General features: G+C 38.2%; 1 protein-coding gene across 2 annotated transcripts in view; it reads right to left on the bottom strand.

Moving 5' to 3' along the window:
- Positions 1 to 21,833, bottom strand: part of PBK (PDZ binding kinase) — a 30,340-nt gene extending 8,507 nt beyond the window's left edge. For both annotated transcript variants that reach the window (XM_057507001.1, XM_057507023.1), the window contains exons 1-6: positions 21,691 to 21,833; positions 14,233 to 14,341; positions 10,386 to 10,479; positions 5,503 to 5,645; positions 2,950 to 3,119; positions 1,410 to 1,539 (exon numbers count right to left, since the gene is read on the bottom strand). In XM_057507001.1, coding sequence (XP_057362984.1) covers positions 1,410 to 1,539; positions 2,950 to 3,119; positions 5,503 to 5,645; positions 10,386 to 10,479; positions 14,233 to 14,335 — 640 coding nt within the window. In that variant the 5' untranslated portion in view covers positions 14,336 to 14,341; positions 21,691 to 21,833. The remainder of the gene's footprint in view (positions 1 to 1,409; positions 1,540 to 2,949; positions 3,120 to 5,502; positions 5,646 to 10,385; positions 10,480 to 14,232; positions 14,342 to 21,690) is intronic.
- Between the last annotated feature and the right edge of the window lie 5,503 nt (positions 21,834 to 27,336).

Raw genomic sequence — 27,336 nt, 5'->3', positions numbered from 1 at the left:
AACTGCATTCACTTTGACATGTTCTAAAGAAAAAATAAGTCAAGTTGGGATAGTGTAGAATTCATGGATTTTCTAATTCATTTGCTTTTGCTTTCTGCTTTTTTTAAGGGCTTCCTTTCCTTTCCTTGAATATTCAACTTAATTTCATAAACATTAAATAATGAAAATGTTTTCCTATGAGTAGTTTTCACCATATCAAATAGGTTTTGATTTGTTGTTATAGTCTCATTATTTTCTAAATATTGTTTAACTGAAATTTGTTTTCTTCTTTTAGCCAAGAATTATTTACAAGTATGTTAGATTTCCAAACAATTTGGGAATTTTTGTTTCCAATTGTGCTACTAATTTCTAGATTTACAGCACTGAGGATAATGAATATCAACCATTCAACTATTTCTATTTTTTGCAATATGAAGTTTTCTTTTGTAACCTAATATGTGGTCAATCTTAAAAATCTTCTAATGCATAGAGATTGGCCGTATTGTTTGCTCAGATCTTCTACATCTTAGTTTTATCTATTTGATCCATTGAAGATTTTAAAAATTATGGTATAAAATCTTATTTTTATTCTATTTGACAATTTCTCCATTTATTTCCTTAAGTTTCAACTTTATTGCAGTTGTTCAGCCTACAGGTTCATGACAGTTCTGTCTTTCTTAGTGACAGTCACTTTATTCAACTTGGCTTTTTCCTTCAATTTGATTTGTAGACTTTTATGTCAGCAGGAATTAAGGTGTATGTAAGCTCTAAACCACATTCATTAACCTTCCCTTATATTCATATAAAGAGGCAAATTAAATATTATTTATTAAATAATATGGTGAAAATAGAGACTTTCTTTTTGAGGCTGACATTTAGTTCTTGACACAGACATACCTTAAATTCTCTGAGAAGAGAATCAATGGTATTTAAAAGAGAAGAATGAGCTGGGGGGGGCCAAGGGACAAAAGGCAAAAGACTGGCCTTCATTAACTCTACTCTTTCCTACTTCTGCTCCAGTTTCTTCTATCAGTTTCCCAAATCTTGCCAAGTGTGATGATGTTAAATTAATTATTTATAAATCTTATTAAAATTTTACCTAAAACCAACATATTATATATCAACATTTTTTTTAAAATTAAATAAGCCTTATTAAAATTTTATTTCTATACCCAGATCTTTTACCACTTAAAAATCTCAAACCAGGTTAGAAATAGTTTCCAATGTTCCATTCAGTGAAAATATTTACTGATAAGAAACCAATAATTTCTATGGCTTATTTGACAAGAGAAAGGAGGGATATTTATTGTACACTTTTCATAAATAGTTTTTGATTTCTGAGGAATGTGAATTACCTATTTAAATATATAAAAATTAGAAACTTAAAAATTGTATAAAAATAAAATGTTTTAAATTAGACTACTACTTACCAGTCATATTTTCATCCAATGGTAGAGAGACTCCTACATCACAGATTTTAATAGTTTCAAAGTCACCTTTAATTACAACATTGGAAGATTTTATGTCTCCATGAAGCAGTTTCTTTTCTTGGTGCAGATACTAAAATAGTGGAAAATTTAACATATCTGAGCAAAAATATAAATTAAAAAATGACAACCTTCAAACAAAAATAACCACTTGAATTCCCTTCCTAAACTACAGGTTTGAATCTGTCCATCACTTCAAATCACTTGCAGCTAGAAAACAGAACATCCCATGTCATCTCAGTCTGCCACACTGACTAGCAACCTGAAAGATGCTTTGGAAATTGATGTCTATTTAAAGATAAACTAACCTTTTTATTTCCAAACCCATCTCATACACTTTTATATCTGCAGATTTCAAAATGCTTGACAGTTTTACTTGAAGCTAGTAATTTTTAGGAATAATTTCAGAATCTTCACAATGAGGCATACTACCCTGACAAATTGAGATACTGCAGAATGACACATGACAGGGCTACATGAAATTCACAGGCAGAAGGAGAAGTAGAAATGTAAACTAAGGCACATTTTACATTTTGTTTTACACATTAACCCTTTCTTAGAATTGACAAGTATAGTGATACTCATCCCTAGTCAAAAATGTTATGAAAATACTGCAGAGACAATTCTTGGTGTATACTTTAGAACAGTTCAACTGTGCTTAATTTAAATGTTACCAGTAATAAATTGAATATGCTCAAATATATTCATAATAAATTTCTGAATTCCATTATACAGATACATTTAAACCATTATTTATGAAATAATTCAAATTATTAATTTAGTTTATCATCTCCATTTAAAATCAGGTTTATCTATACACATACTAAAATATGTATTTAGAAATACTACTTTTCTCTAGTTTCACATTTCATGAATACATTTTATTTGAACTCTAAACTTGCAGCTTTGATAATACTTGCAGTATCATTATGTGATCCACTTTTCAGTCATCTAAGTTTTCCGGAGTCATCTTACTTCAGTTTAGGCTATTTCGGGTACAGAATTCTTTTTATTTCTTACACTGTGTCTGTCCAAAGACACAACAATTCACTTGCATAACATCAAGGGAACTTTTTTCATTTGACCTATAGATGATCATTCATTATGTCTAAAACTTAACATCCCACAGCGCAATCTGTGAGCGCCTTGCTTACATCAACAGTTAGGCTGCACCCCCAAAGATACTCACTGAATTTTGGTGTTAAATTTATTAATCCTTTTAAGTAAATCTAACAAATCATCTCTACATGCAAAACTATCTACTTGAGTTATTTCAGGCTATGTGAAGGCCTCAAACCACACTTTGCTAATCAAAATAAGGAAACAGTGCATTCTACAACATGACGAATTCTATAAAGACTTTAACACAAAAGGCAACTCCTTCTGGGGAAAAAAAGGTTCCACCCTAGAATTGGGTATACTATACAGTATTTAGTTTTTTCAGATTCCACAAAAGTCATTTACAATACAATGGCATATTTACCTTTAACCCTCTTGCCATATTCAAAGCAACTTTAAAAATGATGGCTGCTGGAAAAGGATCTTGGCTCTTTTTATACTGTTCTTCTATTAAGTCATTTAGAGACTTTTCACCTCCATATTCCATAGCAAGGCACAGACTACCATCACTGGCTTCAGTGAAAGCACGATAGCCTTAAAGAAAACACGACATAAGGAACAGGGAAGAACAACAGTATTTAAGTTATAGTAATGTGACTGACAATGGATCTGGACTAACCCTGACAAATGTACGATGAAACAGCTCTTATTTGTAACTAATTCAGTAGACTTAATTTAAAATGCCTTCAGTGTTTGCCAATAGTATCCCAAATTAAAATAATTTTTAATACTCTAAGCCCTCCTAAATATAATGGTTTTCCCAGCCCTACTTATATTAAAAATGAAAATAAGGAAATTGCCGGGAGCCATGCTACTCAAGCTGTGTAGCGAAGCTCAGGCTGGAGGGGAGCCCCCACAAATCAGGGGCCTTAGCAGCCGGCTCCCTCTATCACCCACCTTGATTTTGTTATTCTCCATTATACTATTGGCTTTGTTTTTACTTGCATTGTTGCCAAAGACTAAGCTAACCTTTGCTAAGCAGCACGGAAAAGATGAGAACATAAACTTCCCGAAAGCTTCTCAGGACGGTGCTCCTGAAGAATAGAACACGCAGCGGCCAAAAGGCGATCTTAGCATAAAGTACCGAAACCTGCTGTTAGTTAGTCAAACATTGACCACCCCATTTCCACTGAGAATGTCCCCCTTGTTTACAATGCTAGTGAAACTAGTGATGGAAAGTTTTATAGAAATAGAGTTATGAGAAAATATTGAATAGAATAACCCTGTTGACAATTAATCATCTCATGTTTTCTTCCCTCTACTACTTCTATAGTTTGTTTTTCTTCTTTCCTAATTACGGCCGTTTACTAGAATTTGTGCCTCATACATGAAATTACCAAGTACCATATTCCAGGAAGTAAAGATACCTCAAAACAAGTGCTGGGCATAGAAGCCACAGAGCATAAATCTGCAAAGAAGTGAAAAACTAACCTTTTCAAAGAATATTACTTCTCTCTCACTTACCAGCTTTATATCTCCCTGTATGGCCCCGTAAGATGGCTGATTAAGGGAGGAACAACCTAAGACAGGCACAGTCGTAGGGGGGCCATCAGGTGAGAAAAAGGGGGCCAACAGAGGTGAGGCTTAGAACCTCACCCCCCCAGTTTTGAGAGGAATCTTCTACACCTGTGGATGTTTTGTTGCCCTTGTTCAGCTTGGATTAAGACCTGGTCTGTATGCACAAACCTGATCATCTACACCTGCCTTCTTACAGTTCTAAATCATGCTTTCTATCTATATTTTGCATTTACCTACTGCATTAACATTTTATTAGATTCACATATAAAGTATAAAAATCAAATGAATAATCATACATTATATTTGACGTGATTGTTTATAGTTTAAGGTTTGTAGTTAAAACAGAAACAATTTCTATGATATGAATGCTCTTGCATTGTTCACCACGTAAGAACTTGTTTAGTCCCTGCAGTAGAGTCTGCAGAGGAGACCTGTGTAGCATATGTCAGGGAGATTTTAGTATCCACACAGAAGAAAGAGAAATGTAGATAAGATGGGGAAATTTAGTTTGCTGCCTACTGTGCCCTATAAAGGGGTATAAAGTGAAGATATGAGTTTATGATTTTAGATTGATTATAAATTCATTAAAGCCTCTAAGAATATTTTTATGGGAAAGAATCCTAGCTAACTGTGGCACTAGGTGACCCTGAGCTAATAGACTCCATAGTCGCTGCTACATACTGCACGCTCCTACGGTCACATGCACTACTTAGAAACTGCATTGCATAGAAACGTAAAACACAATAGAGTACATGTTGATAGGAAAAGTTTCGGTCAAGGAACAGAAAAACAATCACCTGTCTAACGCTTGACCAACCATGAATAGATTAGAAAGGAAAAGAAAAAAAAAAAGCTTGCCTATACTTATTAACCTACTGCCTATACTAATTAATCATCAGAATAATAAAAAATATTCATATCCTTGTGCAAAATGGTATAAATAAAGCTGTCATCAGCACTTTGTCGAGAGACCACCTCCATCTGACTCCATGTCCTGTCTCTCCATACACCGACTCCGTCCTGCACCTTCGGGCATCCCACCCCTAGGCTGGAGCTGGACTCCCGCAGGAATTACATAAATGAAGATCATTTTATATTTCTGAATTCTTCATAGTGAATTCAGCACCATAATGAACTATAGTACCATGAAATTTTAATCTATAATGAAGAACACCATAGTGACTATATCTAAACCCATGAAATTTTAAATGTATACTTAAGGCACCTAAAAATATTATATACTAATTTTTAATTTAGAATGTTCACATTAATTTGATTCCTGCCAAATTACAACACCATCTTCATTTTTATTAGTGAAACCAGTTAAGAGATTATATGAGCTGTTACTGGATAATCACAATATTACACTAGATATTGTTACCAAATAGTTTAAACCTACCTACAATGTTCGGATGATGAAGGTCTTTCAAAATCTTAGCTTCACTGGTTAGTCTCTTTTGATATATACTTTGATAATGATCATCACATCTAAGATTAATCTTCTTCACAGCCCAAGGAGAATGAGACAAACCTCTTGGAGATCTTAAAAAATAATTAACCAAAAAATGTATAGAAAGATAATAACCATAATACATTTCAAAAGACTAACAAGAATTTCCAAATTTTGAAAAGGACTTGATAGTAATTTGTTGCTTTCTAAAAGAATATTTAAAATATTTTAGATGATCAACACCTCTACTACATGTCCTTTTTAATTGGGAGATATACCGATATATCTACTGATTACAAGAGAAGTCTGCTATCCATTGCTGGAAAGGAAGGGTTAAAAAGAGAACTAGAAGGAAAAATACAGAATGTTATAAATTTTAAACTTTAAAATTACCATATTATTTTCTAATTTTTCCATTTGACCATGTCAGACCAACTATTTATCAAACATTTAGCTATATGTACCAGAGATGAGTTATAGAATGTTAATAAACACTAATGTCAAAGAAACTTAAAGAAGATGCCCATATGTAATCATGCAAATAATAACAGACTGTTCTTTACCAACAAACACCGCTTCTCTGCACTAACCAATACTTCTTACACCTTTTACCATATATTCAAAGACGTGCCTTTAACGAGACAATAAACATACAAATGAGAACTAAAGTGTGTATTTTGAGGAAAGATTCAGCTATTTTAAGAATATGTGAGGTGTAAATGTTTTGAGTTCTAAATAAACAGGTGAAATAGTCAGGGAATGGTTTCCCTGGTACCACAGGCAGTTATGCATGAGTAGAGAAGCCTGATGGATGAAGTGTACACAGCACACAAGCACAATAGCCAATGAAAGAGTCTCAATAGTTAAAGATAAAAAGTTTACCCAGAAGAACACAAAACAACAGACTGAACCAAGAATCCACTAAGTTTTGTACTACCTCAGCATAACTCTATAGTTGCAGGACCTTTTCTTGAAATCAAAAGACATGTATTCAAAGAGTTATTAGATTTCTCAACTCATATACATCCATCATCCATAAGTGTATATACACTATTCTTAAATCTCCTTCAGTTTTACACAACAATATTTGGGGATAACCACTTCCACACCATTTTATTATGAAAAATATATTTTTCAAGGTTCAAGGGGTACTCCATAGTTCTTGAATGTTTATAATACAGTGAACAGGTCCATCTTCACCTTTTCCATAGCATACCCTAATCTACAAAATGACAAGAACATATTTTTGAAATCTGAAAATACTTCGCCAAGCTAAAAGTTGGTTTGCTGAAAAGAGTAATAAAATAGGAAAATTTCTGATGAGACTGCACAAGAAAAATAGAAGAAGCACAAATAATACTGCAAACAAAAATGGGACATACCTACAGGTTCAGGAGAAATGAGAAGTATAAGCAAATCTAACACTTTTATGCCAATAAATCTAAAAGGCAAAATGGACAAATCTTAGAAAAGTCTATGAAAACTGATGAAAGAAGAACTGTAATCCAGAGTTTAAAATCTTCCCAAAAGAAATACAAAGCCTAGATAATTTTACAGGTGTTTATTAAACTTTGAAGGAACCTATCATTCAATCTTGCACAAACTGTTTCAGGAAATAGAGAAAGGATCTATGAGTCTAGTTTAATCTTTATAAAAAAATCAAACAGGAACAATAGAAAAAAATCACAAGTCAATTTCACTTATATATAGATGCAAATATTCTAAACAAATAGCAAATGAATCCAGTTTATTAAAAAATAATAATATATCACTACTACACTGAACTAGGAATGCAAACTTGATTTAACATTAAGAAATAGAGACCTCTGGATTAAAATGGTAGCCTTGTATTACCTCATGAGCATAAGAATAACAGACGATTCTTCACCAACAAATATATACATATAATTTTGATCCCTTAAAACATATATACACATATAATTTTGATCCCACCCAGGCCCCTTAGAATAAAAGCAAATGGATATTTTAAGATATACACCCATCAAGAAGGATGAAAATAATGAAGAGGAGATAGTAACAAACTCTGGAAGCTTGGAAAGCAGATGAAAGTAACTGACTTAACAGTCCCAATGAACTTCTTGAAAGTTATTTAGAAAGCAGGTGGATTCCTAGTTACCTTCCCGGGTTCTGTATCAGTAGGCAGCGGCCCGGCCCAGCCCGGCCCCCAGGTTCTGAATACAGGAGACTGGCTTTGGAAGGCGCTACAGCAGATGCCTTTAGCCTCAGGTTTACTGGCTAACTGAGAGCCTGTGAGCCACACAGGAGCAGAGTAATTCATGACCACACGCACACTAAATGCTCAGTGCGTTTTCAGATGTGTATGTATACCTGTGTGATCAACAACCAGATCAAAATATAGAACATTTCTACCAGCCCCAAAGACTTAGGATGTCATTTATTATTATTATTTTTATTTTTTATTAAGGTGTTATTGATATACAATCTTATGAAGGTCACATGAGCAGTACTGTGGTTCCAACATTCACCCACATTATCAAGCCCCCCTCCCTCCCACTGCAGTCACTGCCCATCTGCGTAGTAAGATGCTACCGAGTCACTACTTGTCTTCTCCGTGCCGTACTGCCTTCCCTGTGACCCACCTACATTATGTGTGCTAATCATAATGCCCCTCAATCCCCTTCTCCCTCCCACACCCCTTCCCTTCGGTAACCGCAAGTCCCTTCTTGGAGTCTCTGAGTCTGCTGCTATTTCATTCCTTTAGTTATACTCCACAGATGAGGGAAATCATTTGGTACTTGTCTTTCTCCACCTGGCTTACTTCACTGAGCATAATACCCTCTAGCTCCACCCATGTTGTTGCAAATGGTAGGCTTTGTTTTCTTCTTATGGCTGAATAATATTCCATTGTGTATATGTACATTCTACATACACACATCTTTATCCATTCATCTACTGATGGACACTTAGGTTGCTTCCATATCTTGGCTATTGTAAATAGTGCTGTGATAAACATAGGGGTGCATATGTCTTTTTAAATCAGGGATCTTGTTTTCTTCAGGTAAATTAGACCATCATTTCCAAAGGAAAATTTTCATATAATTAATAAAAACAATATAGACAAAAATAAAAAACTCAACAGAAGTATCAGAAGATGAAGTTGTGATATCTCCCAGAAAATTTCACAACAACAACAAAAAAGGTGGATCAGAGATCTGCCCAGTAAGCTCACCATCCAAATAATAGGAGTTCCAGATAAAGGACAGAAAAACAGGGGTGAAAACTATCAACAAAACAATATAAAAAAATTAATTCCCCCAAATTTAATAACAGGAATTTTCAGATTCCAAGAGGCCCACACCCATGCCTGTCATTGTGAAAGTGAAGAATACTGGTGACAAACAGAAGATCATACACGGTTCCAGGACAGTGAGAGGGACAGAAAACATAAAACAGATTACACAAAAAGAAAGACTTCAGAATTCTCACAAGCAACACTGCAAGTTAATAGACAATGGAACAATGTCCTCAAATTCAGGAGGAAAATTATTTCCAAACGAGAATACCAACCTAGAAAATAAAAAGGGCCATTCAAGGATGAGGGTAAAATGAAAACATGTTCAGAAATGCAAATTCTTAAAAATGTATCTCCTGTGCGTCTTTTCATGGGGAGCTACCAGATGTCCTCAAACAAAATAAGATGTAAAACAAGAAACAGTACAACATAAGATACAGAAAAACAGGATCCAATTCACTGGAGAAAACAGGAACTTTCCAGATTACCAGTCAAGGGAAAAGCCAACTGCCAGGGCCACGCTATGCGGAGGGGGAGGGTCAGGCAGGACCTGCTGTTCTTCAGTATCAGCCACATGAAGCTTTCTAATTAAGTCACATTCCCTATGACTTTGTCAATGATACACTTTATATTTAAAAACATGTTTTTTACAAGGGAAAAAAAAGTGAAACTAGCCATGAACACATGAGAATTTTTTCTTTCAAAGTAACTTAGACAAGAATTTTTAGACCATATAAAACAAATGTCCACAAAACAAAAAGCACAAAAACACACAAAGAGAGTGTTTAAACTGCAAAAATGCTCATGAACACCTAGTTCTATATACTTGCTATGCTATTCTCAACTCAGCAGTTTTTATTAAATAAAGCATTTCTATTTGGAGACAATATAAACCTAGATGAAGCTAACACTATGCTGGGCTGGACTTTCTGAAGAGTGCATTAAGGAATACATAATGACTTAGTTGTTTGCCACTTAGAAACCATGAAGCTAAGTTCAGAGTAATGAGTAAAACAACTTTTTAAACAAATGTGTTTGGCGTCTATATTAGCTATTAGCACCAATTCTAGTATTTCATTTTTCTTTTAACACAGTTTTCCTTTAAAATCCTATATTTACCCTTCTTACTGAACAAAAATGATATAAATAAAACCTTTAACTTCTTTAGAAGAGATTATCTTCAGAACTCTCCAGATAGATGAGATTAGCAGTCAAATCCCTCAACACTGGTAGCCTCTTTGAGGTTTTATTGGGAATCCTGCTTAGTACACAGAAGCCCCTTTCCTGTGTCCTGTTCCTTTCCCACACAAGCCAAGGAAAAGCTGTAAGGTGAATTACTCCTCCAATAATCCACCAGGAGAAAGCTACAAGAAAAGTATACGAGGCAGAGCTCTGGCAAGTTGTAAAAGGTTCTAGGACTGGAATACAGTGGTCAGTCAGGCTGGATCAGCAACATACCCTGAATCTGAGTATCTGAATTTTCATATTCATTGTTGTCTCCAAGTACAGGAAAACTATGGTTCCATGGAAAAAGGTTAATCTGAAATCTTATACTCACCTTTTCATAAGGTAGACACTGACCCCAGTACCAAAGCCAAGCTTCTGCATGAATGGAGAGGCAGGAATATTTATACATGGATTTGAACATAATGCTAAATGTCAGAAAAACAAAAAATAAAATCAGTATTTGAAAAAAACCTCCACAAATGCAACCTACACAACACTCTGTTGTTAAGAGTATTTATGGCACAGTCTTTGGAGAGCAATGTGAAACTAGCTACCCTGATCTTAAAAGGGTACCCTTAGAGCAAGTCTACTTTTGGAGCTCTGTCTTACAATATCACTGAAGCAGGGCTCAGCAAACAGCCTGTTTTCACATGGCCCACAAGCTAAGAATGTTTTTTACATTTTAAAATGATTTAAAAAATAGAGAAGAATGTGCAACAAAGTCCCTTTGTGGCCCATAAAGCCTAAATTATTTACTATCTACCATTTACAAAAAGTGTGCCAATGACTGTGCTATAGCAGGTGCCCAAAGACATCACACATGGACATGCATGCACACGTCTGAATACTGGGATTTGCTTTTGTGGCTGCAAAAACAAACAAAAAAACCTAAGTAAACATCATTACAGTCATAATCATAGTATATCTATATTATAGAGCATCATACAGTCATTAAAAGAGATAGAAGAGTCCAACATTGCTCATGAAAAAATTAACTGCTTCCAGAAGTGCCACCTCACCATAAGCAACTAGAAAACTTGACGACATATAATGGTTTCCAGATAGATACCTGACAATAGGCAGAGCAGGGTTGTGAACTCTGACAAATGATATGAGCTCTGTCATTGCTGTTACTTAATGCTCAAAGGCTGTTTCAGAGAAGCACAGCCCAGAGGTCTTGTCAAATTGAGGAAACAGAAATCACAGATCAAGGAGACATAAGTAGCTAGGAATCTGGAGCACAGAGGGAGCTACAAAGCAAGAAAGCCCCGGGGGCCTGGAGATCTCCCTTTGAGGGTTCGGCTAAATTCTTAAGTGGATAGAACTCTCCAAAGTCAGAGAAAGCACCAAACACAAGCAGTAGGCTACACAATTACTGTGTAAAGATAACACAGGTCTAGGAATAGTTCCCGTACAATCAGCCAGAGTGTAGTAACCCGTAACATACAAGGTATTCAGTAAAGTTCTATCTATAAAGGGTCAGGGTCACAGCTTAGTAGTACAGTTAAATTTTAGTCCAAGGAAAAAGCTTAGAACAAAGCTTAAAAGCAAAATTCAATTAATGGTCAGGTGACTTAACTGTGACATAACAAGATCACACACCCTCCAAAACAATAACAAAATCCAGCACTCACCAATGTAAACTGTCCAGCAGCCAATAAAAAGTTACCAGACATAAAAGAAGCAAAAAAGATGACCTAGAACAGCAGAAAAATAAACCAATAGAAACAAAGCATAAAGTGACAGTGATATAGAATTAGCAGACAAGAACCTTAAGACATAAATTTTTAAAATATACTCAATAATACAAAGGAAATGTGAATATAACAAGGAAAGAAAAAGATGTAAAAAAGATCCTAATGGACTTCAAGAAATGTAAAATACAATGGATAAGAAAAACATCATCGTAGAGCAGAAGAAAAGCTGAATTTTAAGACAAAGCAACAAAAACTACCAGAAATAAAGCACATAAAGAGTAGAAAAAATAATCATCAGTGAGCTACAGGACAAGAGCAAAATAGATTTAATCCAACCATTGAGAATTACGTTAAGTGTAAATGGTCTGAACAGTGTTGTCCAATAGAACTTTGTCATGATGGAAATGTTCTATGTCTATGCTGTCCAGTACAGTAAGCACTAGCCATATGCGGTTACTGAGCACTTGAAATGTGGCTTGTACAACTGAGGAACTAAATTTGTAATTTTATTTCATTTTAATTCATTTGAACCTAAATTTAAATTGCCACATGTGGCTAATGGCCAAACAGTCCAATTAAAGGTAGAAGTTGTCCAAATGGGTAAAAACAAAACAAGATAAAACTACATGCTGTCTATAATAAACTCACTTTAAATAAAAACACAAACGGGTTAAAAGTAAAAGGCTAGAAAACATATACCATTCAAACACTAAGAAAAATAAAACTGGAGTTGTTCTGTTAATATCACATAAGACTTTGAACAGAGAGTACAACACTAGACAAAGGATATTTCATAAGAGTGAAGGGGTAAATTCATCAAAAGGAATAGCCATCTTAAATGTGCCTGTATCTCATAACAAGCTTCAGAATACATAAAGCAACAACTGAAAGAAAAAAATAGACAAACCAAGAATTACAGTTGGAAGTCACTTCTCTGTCAGTAATAGAATAAGTAAAAAGAAAATCAATATGGCTATGGAAGACCTGAATAAAACAAGTCAACCTATTTGACCTAACTGACATTTATGGGACATTGCACCCAAAAACAGCAGAAAATATTATTTTTCAAGAGCATGAAACATTCAACGAAATGTTTAAACCTCAGATTAGTCTGATCACGGAAGAAAGAAAATACAAAATATCAGTATCAGAAATGAAGGAGCTATCACCACAGATCCTACTGACATTAGAAGGGTAATAACAGTATATCATGAATAACTTTATGCCAATGAATTTAACACGGAGAAGGGATAAATTCCTTGAAGAACACTAACAAAGCTTACACAATAAGAAATATGTAACTTAAATAGCCCAGTTAAAATGTGCCTACTAAGAAAACTCCAGGCCCGGCCCACATGGCTTTACTGCAGAATTCAACCAGTTATGGAAGAAATACTATCAATTCTACATATACTCTTGAAGAGAAAATTATGAATACAGATATCCTAGTACCAAAACTAGACAGACATTCCAAAAAAAGACAACCAGAAAGTCCAATATCTCTCATGACCACAGAAAATATTAGCCATTTGAACCAAGCAATATGTAAAATACATCATGACCAAACTGGATTTACTTCGGGAATGAAAGTTTGTTTAGCACTTGAAAGTTAATGTAATTTACCACATTAACCAACTGGAAAAAGAGAACTTTAACTCAATAAATTCTGAAAAAGCACTTGACAAAGTTCAACACCCACTAATGATACTAACCAGGAGTAAAAGGAAAATTCCTCAAACTGATAAATGACATTTGTGAAAAAACTGTATCTAACAAGATACTTCCTGCAAACAAGGCACGTATGTCCAGTCACCCCTCTACTATTCAAAAATATACTGGATCAAGTGCCATAAGTAAAGAAAAAAGAAATAAAGTAATACAGACTGGGAAAGAAAAGTAAAATTGTCTTTATTCATCTACAACATTACCAACTATGTACAAAATACTAAGCAATCTATAAAAAAAGCTAATAGAATAGGTAAGTTTAGCATAGTTGCAGAATGCAGGGCCAATATAAAAAAATCTTTATTTAGAAATGAGTAACATTTCTCTTGTTATCTTTAAGAACTTTTATAATTTTAGCCATTTTTGTATATGATGTGAGCTGAGGGTCAATTTGCATATGGATATCCAATTGCTTTCATTTGTTGAAAAGATTATTCATCATCCATTGAACTGCCTTGGAAAACATCTTTCCCTCATAAGAGCAATGACGTATGAGGGGGAAAAGTTAAAGTAGTTCCTCAATGTGCACGTTAAATTAATTCTTCACAAGGGAGAACCTCCAAATTTGTTAGACTAAAACTAGCCCACTAATGACCAAGCCCTGGCCTATAAAATAAATCTTATTTGTTAAGATCAACATTATAAAGAGGACTTAATCTAAAACTGTGTATGAAACATAATAAAGGATCAAACTACAATAATACTAAGACATTTCGAAAGCAATAATAATTTTAAAAGGTTTTGCATCTATCTTACCAGGTTTCTTTTTTTCAGATAATTTAGTTGGTGTCTTGAAATTACTGACTTCTTCCACCGTAATAATGGAAGGTCTAGGTCCTTCCATTAGGTGACCTTCCATTAGGTCCTACGATGAAAATAAATGGAAAGTTACACTGCAATTATAAGGGATACAATTTTCATTCACAAAGAAAAAATTCCTATAATGCTATCACTTATTTTATCATATAAACATAAAATTTGAAAACTGAAAAAGACTATAACAAATATTTTATTATTCCAATTTATCATTTATTTTACCATTCTAATCTTATTATGAGGAGAAAACTGAAACCCAGAGAGGTACAATTACTTACCCAAGGCCATATTATTAAAGATTGGATTGTTTGTTTTTTTTGTTTTAATTAAAAAATACTACATGCAACATAGATGTTTATTGCCCTTGTCTAGCTCGGATTAACACATAGTCTACAGGCACACACCTGATCATCTACATTTGCTCTCTTACAACACTAAACTCTGTTTTCTACCTTTATCTCGTATCTACCTACCACTTCAGCATTTTATTAAAAATAATAATAATAAAGAGAGAAATGTGGTATCCACATATAAATCAAGTTTAAAAATCAAATGAATATTCATATTTGAACTGTTTATAGTTCATAATGCATGAACAAAACCGAAAGCTTCTGTGATGACTGCCCTTGTACTGTTCACCATGTAACTTATTCACTATGTAAGAATTTGTTCTCCATGTAAGAACTTGTTCGTTATGCATCAGAAGATTGGAGACTGACGAAAATCAGGCTTGGGGTGGATTAATGATTGTGCATTGAGTATTGACCCACCTATACAGAATTTTATTGTTGTTAACAACTATTTGATCAATAAATATGAGAGATGCCCTCACACACACACACAAAAAATATATATATATATAAACACACTTCCAATTGTAAAATAAATAAGTAACCGGGATGTAATGTATAGCATAAGGAATATAGTCAAAATATTGTAACAACTTGGTATGGTGACAGCTGGTACCTAGAATTATCATGTATATAAATGTTGAATCACTGTGTTGTACACCTGAAACTAATGTAATGTAATACTGTGTGTCAACTACCCTTCAATAAAAAAAAAATAAAATAAAATAAATAAAAAATAAAAAATACTACATGCATTTGGTTTTGAAAAAATGTTACCAGTACCAAAAAATTAAGTCTCCTGCTCATACTTCCCAGGGCCAGTTATTAATCGGTATTTTATGTCCTTTAAAGAATTTGTCTAAGCAAGCAGCATGATTCTTAACAGCCAAAAAAGAGTAAACAGGAATATCAATCAGATGATGAATGGATAAACAAAATATGGTATACAATACACACACAGAATATCATTCAATAACATATTCTGTAAAATAGGATATTATTCAGTTATAAAAAGGAATGAAGTATTGACACGTATGACAACATGAATGGACCTTGAAAACATTATACTAAGTGAAAGAAGCCATACACAAGAAGCTACTTTTATGATTCCATTTACATGAAATGTCCAGAATAGGCAAATCCATTGACAGAAAATAGATGAGTATTGCAAGGGGCTGGGGGGAAGGGAGAATGTGAAGTGACTGCTGGTGGGCATGGGGTTTCATTTGGGATTAATGAAGATGTTCTAAAATCAGGATGTGGTTTAAAATATTCAATTCTAACTATTCCAAAACCACTGAACTATACACGTTCAAAGACTTAATTTTATGACATGAATTACATCTCAATAAGCTTGCTATGTTTAAATTGTCTATGAAAATTAAATGTATATACTGCATACACAAGCAATTTAATCCAAGCTTTTTATTTCCTCTGTAAGATGCTTCTTAAAGAATTGTTTTTGTAAAAACATTTTAAATTACTTTTTCTTTTTTGAAAAAGTTAACTTTTATATTAGATTATTATAAAGCAAACTGTTCCTACATGTCTGTAAGATTGTTTGGTTTGTCTATAAAAATTGGGAGGCAGAGAGAACATTTATTTAAATTTTTTATAGAGCCCTTAGTAAACAGCATCTTTAAAAATGCTGTGCCAAGAAAAAAGCATCTCAAATGCCCACCTTTACTTGTCTGTTAATGAGACGCTGTTAATTTTCTTTAAATGTAGCTACAATCACCATGTCTTCATATTTCCTGGAATTTAGAACACTGAAGATCCCCTTTTGAGCACTTGCCAAAATATATTAATTTTATCAAGTGACATTTTTAGCTAAAATGAAGGAGTACGTTTTTCTGGAACAAGTTTCAGACATTTGGGGAAGGATAAACTATTTTAACAGAGTGGGTTGGAGGAGATATTTCTACTGATTCTGAGACCCCTTCTCCCATCTTCCTTCATCTTCCCTTACAGGGAGTTGTAAAGAAGCATCTCAATGAGTTTACAAGACTTCTCTCTACCCAACGAGAAGCTTCACCCCATTAGTTCCCATATACTTAGTGAGCATGTACCATGTACTAGGCTCTGTTCTAAGCACTGGAGACACATCGCATGAGACCCAAACAAACAATAAGATAAATATATCAGATAATGACATATATTCAGGGCAAATATAAACCAATGAAGGGAGACAAAGTGTTGAGAAGGAGCTTGGAATTTGAATTAGGGTGGTCACGGGAGGTCTCTTTGATAAGGTGTAATTTGAAGGTATTGCAGGAGCTAGCCCACGCAAACATCTAAGGGAGTCTGCCAGACAGGGTAAATAATAAATACAGTTGACTCTTGAACAAATCTGGGTTTAGGGACACTCAAAGCCCTATGGAGTCAAAAATCCAGATATAACTTGTGGCTCCCCCCAAACTTAACTACTAAAAATCTATTGTTGATTTTATGTGCTAAATAATAAAACAGACTATTACCTACATACATTTTATGCATTCAAGACATATCTTTCTCTTAATTTTTTCAACATTTCTAGGCTACACAGTTCATATGCAAGCTTTTTCAAATTGTCACAAATCTCCAAAATGTTTTTCAGTATACTTATTGAAAAAAACCCACGTATACGTAGACCCGTGAAGGATTTGAAAAAATGTGGCATGAGAAGTGAGGCAGAAATCTCATCCCAAAACCACATATAATAGTAAAACACAACAAATACAACTATTCCTAAAAGAGTGACCAGAAATAAGATTGCACCAGCCAGTCTACGTCTGGAAAAAGAGAACATCTAATGGAAAAGGGTAAAGTAACAAAGCCATGACCCAACAGGACCCGAGTACTCCCTCCCACCACAGCTCACCAGCAGGAGGAAGAGAATCAGAGCAGGGAGGGAGTAGAAGCCCAGGACTGCTAAATACCCAGCCCTAGAAATCTACTCTGGGAGCACAAACCCACATTGCATGGTGCTCTGCAGATCAGAGGGGTTGAAAAGCAAAGTCAGAGGCTGAGATTCCAGCCGCTTGTGGAGAACAGGTTCCCATAACTGGCTGCTCTGGAACAAAAAAAGGCAGGCCCTTTGAAAGACTTCCCAACACTGAGGGCTGCTAAAGGGGCAAGGATTACAGAGCAGCCCCGAGGCCCCCCACCATGATAAGCAGATTGCAGCTCCTTCCTCCTGGCCAGCACCTGTGTGCAAATCTTCTGCCCCCGCCATCGCTCCAGACCAGATGGAGCACAGCCCCTCCTAGGCAACTACACAGGCTTAGTGCAGAGGCTGCTCCCAGCACACGTGGCTCACTGGCCCTGACAGTGGAGGCAGGCACTGCTGCCAGGAAGCAGGAAAGAGCTCTGTCCTCCTGGCAGGCATCAGCGTGGCTCGCCTGTGACCCCCACCATCGCTCCATGCCAACAGGAGGGCAGCCCTGCCTACAGCAGCTTAGGGGCTTAACACAGAGGCTGCTCCCTGCGTGAGCGGCTCACTGGCCCTGACAGTGGAGGCAGGGACTGCGGCTGGGAAGCAGAAAAGAGCTCTCTCTTTAGAGTAGGCACTGGCACTGTTCCCCTGCAACCACTACCATTGCTCTAAGTGCTGGGCAGCTCCAAAAAGCAGAGCTTCTGGGCACTAGAGGGCACAGCCTACACAAATCTAATATTTCTCATTATCCAATAGGATTATGAAAAGGCAGAAAAACCTTGTTCAATCCAAAATCCCTCAAACACCAGAAAGAAAGCTCAGTGAAACTAAAATCACCAATCTTCCTGAAAAAGAATTCAGAAAAGAAGTCATAAGCATGCTAATGGAGCTACAGAAAAATATTCAAGAGCTAAGGGACAGATTCAGGAGGGAGATAGATCCCTTAAATAATACAGTAGCTGAAATGAAACATACAATGGAGGATTTAGAAGCAGATTAGATGAGGTAGAGGAGACGGTAAATGGAATAGAAATTAGAGAACAGGACTACAAAGAAGCTGAGGCACAGAGAGAAAAAAGAGCTCTAGGAATGAAAGAATGTTAAGAGAACTGTGTGACCAATCCAAATGGAGTAATATTTGCATTACAGAGGTACCAGAAGAAGAAGAAGAGAGAAAAAGGAATAGAAAGTGTTTTTGAAGAAATAATTGCTGAAAACTTCCCCAATCTGGGGAAGGAAATAGTCTCTCCGGCCATGGAAGTGCACCGATCTCCCAACACAAGGGACCCAAGGAAGACAACACCAAGACATACAATAATTAAAATGGAAAAGATCAAGGACAAGGAAAGAGTATTAAAAGCAGCCAGAGAGAGAGAAAAGATCACCACAAAGGAAAAGCCATCAGACTATCATCAGACTTCTCAGCAGAAACCTTACAGGCCAGAAGGGAATAGCATGATGTATTCAATGCAATGAAATAGAAGGGCCTCCAACCAAGAATACTCTACCCAGAAAGATTATCATTTAAATTTGTGAAGGAAGAATTAAACAATTTCCAGATAAGCAAAAGTTAAGGGAATTTATGTCCCACAAACCATCCCTACAGTGTATTTTAAAGGGAATGCTCTAGATGGAAGTTCTCCTAAGACTGTCACCAGAGAAAATAAAACCACAGTAAAAGAAGTAGACCAATCAATTGCTAATCAAATGCAAAATTAAATCAGCTACCCACAAAGTCAGTCAAGGGATATACAACGAGAACAGCATATGACACCTAACATAGAAAGAGTGGAGGAGGATGAAAAAGAAGGGAGAAAGAAAAAAAAAAGTAGACCCACGCAGTTCAAACCCATGTTGCTTAAGGGTCAACCGTACAAAGACCTTGAGGCAGAAACGTCCAAGGATAAGCAAAGTCCACAGAGCTAGCATGAGGGAGATGGAGATGAAATCAGAGTTGGGAGAGAGGATGGTGTATCAGGTAGAGCACTTCAGCTGTAAGGACAATGACTTATTCAAAGAGCTCTAGTAACAGTAAGGATTTTAACTTTTACTGAGAAATGAGAAGCTACTGGAGGGTTCTGCACGGAGGAGTGATACACTCCATCTTATGTTTCAACAGGATCACTCAGGCTTGGGTTTGTTAACTGAAAGACCAACAAGGGTGGAGGCAATCAGACCAATAACGGAGCCCCCGCAATAATCCAGGAGAGAGAACGGTAGCTTGGATCCGGATGGCAGCAGCAGAGGTGGTGAGAAATGGTTGGGTTCTGGATATATTTTGAATGTGGAACCAATAGGACTTCTTAATGTTTGTATTTTTGTTAGGAATGAGATAAAAGTTAAGGATACAATAGAGGTGGCCTGACTGAGACCAGGAACTCAATTGTGAATGCCTTATTTGATAACCAAGCAGAAATGTGAGATAGGCAGTTGGATGTAAGTCTGGATCCAAGCTAAAGCTATAAATCTGTGGCAATTTCAGCATATATATGGTATTAGAGCCAAGAGACTAGATAAGATCACGTAGGAAGTGCAGACAGAAAAAAGACAACTCTGAGGAATGAAGAAAAAAGCAGCTGGAGGAGGAGCCAGAAAAGGAGGATGCAAAAGAAGTCCGGTAAATATCGCGTCCTGGAAATCTTACTGCCTTGTAAGTTTCATTCCCCTTTTTCCCCTCTCAGCATAAAGAGGATTTGATATTCAAAAGGAATGTGTTTAAAAAAAAATCTTCCTCCAATTAAAAACACCTAGTTTAAATACAAATCTTTTAAAATGTCATTGCATTCTAGGACACTCTAGGACTGTCCCACCTTCCACTCCAAACTACTTGCATCTGCATATACCATATCCTGTCCATTTCACAGCTGTCTAAGGCAACTTTTTTCATGACTAAACACAGTTTAGGCCTTAGTCTGATAGATGGCTTCTAGCCACTAGCCCAAACCATCTCAGACTCTATATATTATATACACATTCTGTATAAATTAATTGCTAAATAACCATACTAATCTAAATCACAAGATTCTTGTGAAAACAACAGCATAAAATTGTAATTATTTTAGATGAAGATACATAAGAAATGACAGTAATAACTGCGGGCAGAATTTCATAGTCTGTGGAGTATTTAGGATAGTTTTAAAAAAATCGAGTACTGTTTAGGACACAGTATTAAAAAGTTAACAGGGCTCGGCAAGCTAATCAACAGATTATGTCAGTAACTTCTGGATCCTAGGCCACCCTATAGCTAAACAAATACACAGACACTACTGGCAACGCTGAAGTGTAAAGAGGCAGCAGAAAAATTGAAAAAAAGAACAGGGGAAAAAAAGAGATCATTGCGAAGAAAGGCAAAATAGAGGGGAGAAGTAGAATGAAAAAGAAAAGGGAAAGTTCTGATCAGACTCTGTCTAAGGTCCTTTACACCTCACATACACTTGTCAGTAGGATTCCGGGAGGTAGAGCTACAGACCACTGATCCCCTGATCCGGGAACTTACAGAGGGCTGGTTGGTTAAAATCCTTTCACCTGCTCACTCAGGTCACTTTGAAACTTGGAAGCAACAGGAGTTGAGAGAGAGGGTCAAAGGAGGGAACTGTGGTTCATACTCTTTCTCAACCCCTCCCGCCTCCATTCCCGCCAGCAGCCCTTCACCAGTGCTGGCCTCCCCTAGAGCCGAGAGGGGGGCGCACTAGGCGGAGGTCATGAACTGTTTCCACCAGGTACCCAGTGCTGGGATCTGCTGCATAACGAACACATCCCTCAAGACTGGGTTTCGCCTCAGGCCAGAGACCCGGCCTCACCGTGATCATCTGCAAAACCACTGGTAAAACAATATCAGCTTGCGAGGCCGGCGGTTCCCAAAGCTGTCGCTGTCTGCTACGCGGCTGCCATAAAAAGTTCAGGTTTAGCTTCGAAAAAAGGGGCGCTTTCTCTCTTGAAATCCCCACCCACTCCCGTGATTGAGACGCGCACGCAGGTTTGGGTTGCAAAGATGATCCCTACGATCATTGCCAGTTTAACGGTCCCGATGGCTGCGACTTTCCCTCCAGGCCCCCGGGGTTCCCGAGCGGACGCAGCGGCCTCGGCCCGCCCCAGGCCCACGCGCGGCCAGCGCCCGCGACCCGCTCTCCTTACCGGAGCCGCGGGGCGGGAGGTCCAGGCCTGGAAACCGGTTCCGAGCGCCCCCGACAGGGCTCCGCTGCTGCCTCGGCGTCCCACCGGGCAACACAGCACCTCGCAGGCAGTCGTTGCGTTTTGAATCCCTTCCGTTTTCAAAAGCGCGCGCCGCCCTTGCGTCGGCCGCACACTACGGGGTAGCGCGAGGATCAAAGCAAGCCAGATTCGCCGTTCCCCTTCTTTTGGGTCTTTGCCGTCCCAAATAGGGAGGCTGTGAAGATAAATAAAAGAAAGATAAGCGCAGGAAAGGACAAACCGACTTTTATAACCACTGTCAGCCCTTCAGAGGACCAACTGGTTAAAAAGAATGTATATGCCTGTATTTGAGGCTGAAATTCTTCCCCAATCACACTGTGCTCTGAATGTGCAGTGATTGATAAATTTTTATTGCAGATTTATTTGACCTTGAAATACTAAAACGTGCATTCGCCTAGAGCGACAATCATTTTGGGCTGAGAAGAAAAATTGGTTTTTAGAAATTGTGCCAACTCTTGTAATTACCACATGCAGTTCAACACTTGTTCATTTATTCAACAAATATGTATAGAGCAGCTGCTATATGCCAGGTGTGCATTGAATGTCCACTGCATGGGATATACTACAGTAGTTGCTACAAGAGACGCAGATGATTAAGTCACAGAATGACCTGCTCAGGAGCAGTTTATAATATCTGGGGCTGGGGGAAGTGGGGAGAGATGGGGAATTGCCCTAAGAAAAGAACACACACACACACACACACACACACACACACCGGAATACAAAAGAGACTCTGTCATGTAGGTTATTATGACTGTAAACCCAATTTTTTCCCAGTTTTTCAAATGAGGAAAACATGGTACACAGATGGAAGCAATTTGCCCAAAGTCACAGAGATAATAGATGGGAGGACTGGAATTTAAACCAATGCAGAACTGAGACTTCCTTATTGACAAATGTGCTCGAGATCTCCTCCATCATATACATACACACACATACACACCTACACATATACCCATCCACCTCCAGGGTCCTCCCATTTTTGGCAAACATACTCTAAGCATAATGATTTCATTGCACCTTCCCTGTATTCTCATTCTAATTTTTTTGTGTGGAAGCATAATATAGACCTTCTCTTTTGATTAATAAAAACACGTGACTCTCCAAACTGTACCCCACAGCTCCCGTCTTCAGCGGACCTGACTGAACTCTGAACTTGTCTGTAAGGGAATCCCCGTTTCTCCTCCCCGCTTCCTTCCAGCGCCACCATTTCAGAGTTGAGAAGAACCAGCAACATTGCTTTCAGGCTTCCCAAGATATGGAAACACCTTTTGTGTCATCTCATCCTGGGGAAAGGACTTCGGATATGCCAAACAGCCCATGCCCTTTCACACAGTTCTAGTTTCTAGGACATTCCCCCTTATACTGGGACAAAATTGGACATATCATCACAAACTCTAACGTGATGACAACATCTAACTGATGTTTTTGATGCTTTTTTTTTTTTTTTACCACTGTATGCCAGGCAGGGGGCTGCATACTGGGGAACCGACGGTGGACAACATCAACAACTTGGCCCCTTTTTCCTACAGCTTACCACCTACTGGGGAAGGTAGACAATAAATAAGTAATTAAGGCAGTTCCAGATGGTTCCCAAGGCTGTGGAAGGCATATGCAAGCTGCTGTGATACAGCAGGATGGGCGGTGGTGTGCAGGGTTCTGCTCTCGTGGGTGGTCAGAGCAGCTTTATCTGAGAAGGTGATTTTAAACTGAGACTTCAGTGGTCAGGAGGAGCCAGTCTCCTGGGGATCCAGGGGGTGAGCCTTCCAGGCAAAGGGAAAGACAGTCACAAGGTGTTGGATTGTTTGGGGGATTAAGAAGAAGGTAGGGTGGCTGGGATGTAGTGGGAGGCGGGTGAAAGTGGCCCAGGATGAGGCTGGAGAGGTAGGTGTCCTCTTAATGCAGTAAGAAGCCAATGAGCCATTTAAATGGGAGGATGGAATGGCCCGAGTTTTAGTCTAGGAGGCTCACTCTGGCTGGAACATCAAAACAGAGCAAAACAAAAACCTCTCATGCCTTTTCAACAAAAGATGCTGGAGCAATTGGACATCCATAGATAAGAAAGGAAAAAAGAAAGAAAAAGAAGAATTTTCATCATCCTTATCTAAACCTCACCTAAAAAAAAATTAACATCATCTAGATGTATACCCAGCTGAAACACATATATGCATGTCAAAAGCCATGTACGTAATTGTTCATAGCAGCATTACCTGGAATAGGCAAACTGGGAAACCATTCCATGCCTGTCAGCAGCAGGAAGCCTAAGTAAATGGTGCTATAACTCATGCGGTGGTGTACTATGCAGCAACGTCACCGTCAGGGCCACTGGGGTGTTTAACCTCACAAGGCTGAGCAAAGAAGCAAAAATATAATACTGCATAAGTCCCTTTATATAAAGCTCAAAAATAGGCAAAATTAAACCATAGTATTTAGGGATACATGTTAAACTGGCAAAAAAAAATTTTTTATAAACCACCAAGTGATGACCATAAAGGTCAGGTTTACTGTCACTTAGGAGGAAGGGAGCAGGAAGTGCTGGCGGGAGAAAGAGAGGGGTCTGGGCGCTGACATTCTGGCTCTGCGCTGGGCGATGTGCGTGAGGGTTGCTTCGATCAATCATTGAGCTGGACACTTTGGTTTGAGTGCTTTCTGTACTTTTGTTATATTTTACAATAAAGGAGGCTTCAAACAAAGGAAGGGAAGGAGAAGAAAGTGTATGATGGAAGGTGAGCCTGGAGCAGTTGGTAGCCTGTTCAGTAGACACAGCAAATGGGCTCTGGGTGTGGGTCTGGTTCTGCCAATCAGATGCACTCCGTGCAATCTGGAAGGCAGGGGTGGGATGGAACCCCCTTTCCTGCCCCTGCAGCTGTGCTCCCCTGGCAAGCAGAGTTGTAGGGATGGGTGTCGCAGCAGCTGTGTTCCGGTGTCCAGTCACTCCCTCCGTGGGCATGGAAAGACCTCTGCACTGGCGGTGGTGGTCTCTTGACCCTGGCATCACAGCTGCAGTGGGTATCCTTGAACCTGACATTCCAGGTGTCAGTCTCCTGCCTGGCAATGGGCAGAGATGTATAATCCTCATATAGGGATGAGGGAGAGAGAATATGCAAACGGTAAAACAGTCTACTACCACAGAACCTAGCCATCTTCATAACCATGTGATAAAGTTCACCATGGCAAACAGCACAGACAGCATGGACTCATACATAAAACATTAAATATAAAACTATGACACTTTTAGCCAAAATGTAAAACATAAAACCCTAACACTTTTAGAAACAGACTGGCGTCACTTGGGAAAAATCTTCAGAACCAAGGGCTAGATAAGAGTGCGTAGACCTGACATGAAAAGCAGGCTCTAAAAGAAGAAAAACACATAAATTGAACCTCATCACAATGGAAAAGATTTGCTCTGCGAAAGACCCCGTGAAGAGGGTGAAAAGACAAGCTACAGAATAGGAGGAAATATTTGTGAGCCACATATCTGCAAAGGATTTGTATCTAGACTATTATATAAAGAAGTCTCAAAATTCAACAGCAGAGAAAACAAACAATCCAGACAGAAAATGGGCAAGACATTACAACAGGCTGAATAACGGCCTCCGAAGATATCAGGCTCTAATCTCTGGAATGCGTAAACGTTAGCTCATTTGGAAATAGTCTTTAGAGATGGGATGAAATTAAAGGATGCTTAAATGGGGAGCTCACCCTGGATTACCCAGTGAGCCCTTAAGGCAATCACATGTGTCCTAATAAAAGGAGGCAGAGGAGATTTGACACAGACACACGAAGAAGGCAACGTGAAGATGCAGCAGAGATTTGAAGATGCTGGCCTTGAAGACGTGGCCTTGTGGCCACAAATCCAAGGAATGTCGGCAGAAGCTGGACGAAGCAAAGGACAGGTTATCCTCCGGTCACCTCACTCACACTCTTTGTTCCATGAGGATCCCAATGTCTGCCAAAGCCTGCTGCTGCCTCTTAGACGGTGTTTCCATCCTGTTAGCCGTTTCCACCTGATCTCACAAAGAAACCACCTTTCGCCTGATTTTTGTCACCTGCTTCGTGGGTGCACCTGTGTGAAGTAGGGAACTGGGTAAAACACTGGGTGAATATAACATCCTATTACAGTTTAATTGTTTTTGGCTTCATACTGTGCCCTCTTCTGCTAAGGACAGTAAAAGGGTGTGTCAGCTCAGAGGGATGTGATCATGCAACGGAAATGTTTGAATAGAAAAGAGAGAACGGGAATGGGAATGCAGGTGAACAGAGGTGATCTGCTTGCCTGGGCAGCTTCCTAACGCTGGGGTCTCGGGAAGGGCTACAGCTGCAACCTCGGAGCAAAGCGGGAGCTGGAAGCCTGCCACACAGCTGCCTGTTAGGAAGGCTGGACTCCCCAGCCTTTACTCATCCTCCATGGCTAAAGATTTCCACTTGCAGCTCCCTGACTTTTCCTACCTCCCCATGAGAAGTGAAATTTTCCTGGTTCTGGGAATATGGGGCTTGAAAAAACAAGAAGTGCTTTGGAACATGTGCTGGGGTCGGAGTGGCCTGTAATTGATGAGTTCCTTCCTCCACTGTGGTCCAGCAAACTGGGAAGATGAGACAGGGAATTCTAACCCTCCCTCAGGGAAGACACGTCCTTAATGCCTAACAAAGAGGAGCCTTCCATCCTCTGTGATTGTGTAAGACTTCTGGGCTGGTTCTCACATCTGGCCACAACTTCAGCACCCTGACATTGTTTTTGCTCCATGATGTTATTTGCTTTCTAAATCAGCCAGAAAACGGTTCCTTGATTCTCAGCTTAGGGTGAATAATACAACAGAGCCTTTGGTTTACAGTCCGACAACCCACCTCGGATGTGCAGGGAGCTCAGAGGGAAGGAAGTTCACTGCCTGCTGCTGGTAAAGACCCTGCTTCAAAGGCAGCAGCTACCGAACAGATTGATTGAAGAGAAATAAACCAGTGTTCTCAGGACATGAAATTCATAGGTTCAGACCCTTTCTTCAGCAAAGAAGCTCAGTGGAGAAGCTGGTCAGGATGTGCACACGTATATCATACATTGAAGCCTGTATGAAGCAGAGTCATAAAAACAAGCCCAGAAATTTAGTAACCACAATGTTGCTTATGTAATTATATATTAATGATACCAAAAAAAAGATATATAGATGATAGATAGATAGATAGATGATAATCTAACTTTTTTGCTACATGCAAAAACAAAAAACAAGCCCAGAGGGTTTTACCACCAGACCACGTTGAACCAGAGATCACTTTTCCAGCAACATGATACACCCAGTTTTTTTAAATTAAAGTATCATGATATACAATCTTATGAAGGTTTCACATGAACAGCATTGTGGTTTCAACATTCACTCATATGATCAAGTCCTCCCCCACATGGTTACAGTCACTGTCCATCAGCGTAGTAAGATGCTATAGAGTCATTGCTTGTCTTCTCCATGCTGTACTGCCTTCCCTGTGACCTACCTATATGGGATACCCAGAGTTTTAAAAATAATTGCACCTCAGGCGCTGTGAAGAGTGAGGTGGCTATCAGAAGGGAAGGCCCTC

This window comes from Manis pentadactyla, chromosome 1, assembly GCF_030020395.1.
Source record: "Manis pentadactyla isolate mManPen7 chromosome 1, mManPen7.hap1, whole genome shotgun sequence".
Taxonomy (NCBI): domain Eukaryota; kingdom Metazoa; phylum Chordata; class Mammalia; order Pholidota; family Manidae; genus Manis; species Manis pentadactyla.
The sequence above is the reverse complement of the archived record's forward strand: the minus strand, read 5'-3'. Positions and strand labels throughout refer to the sequence as shown.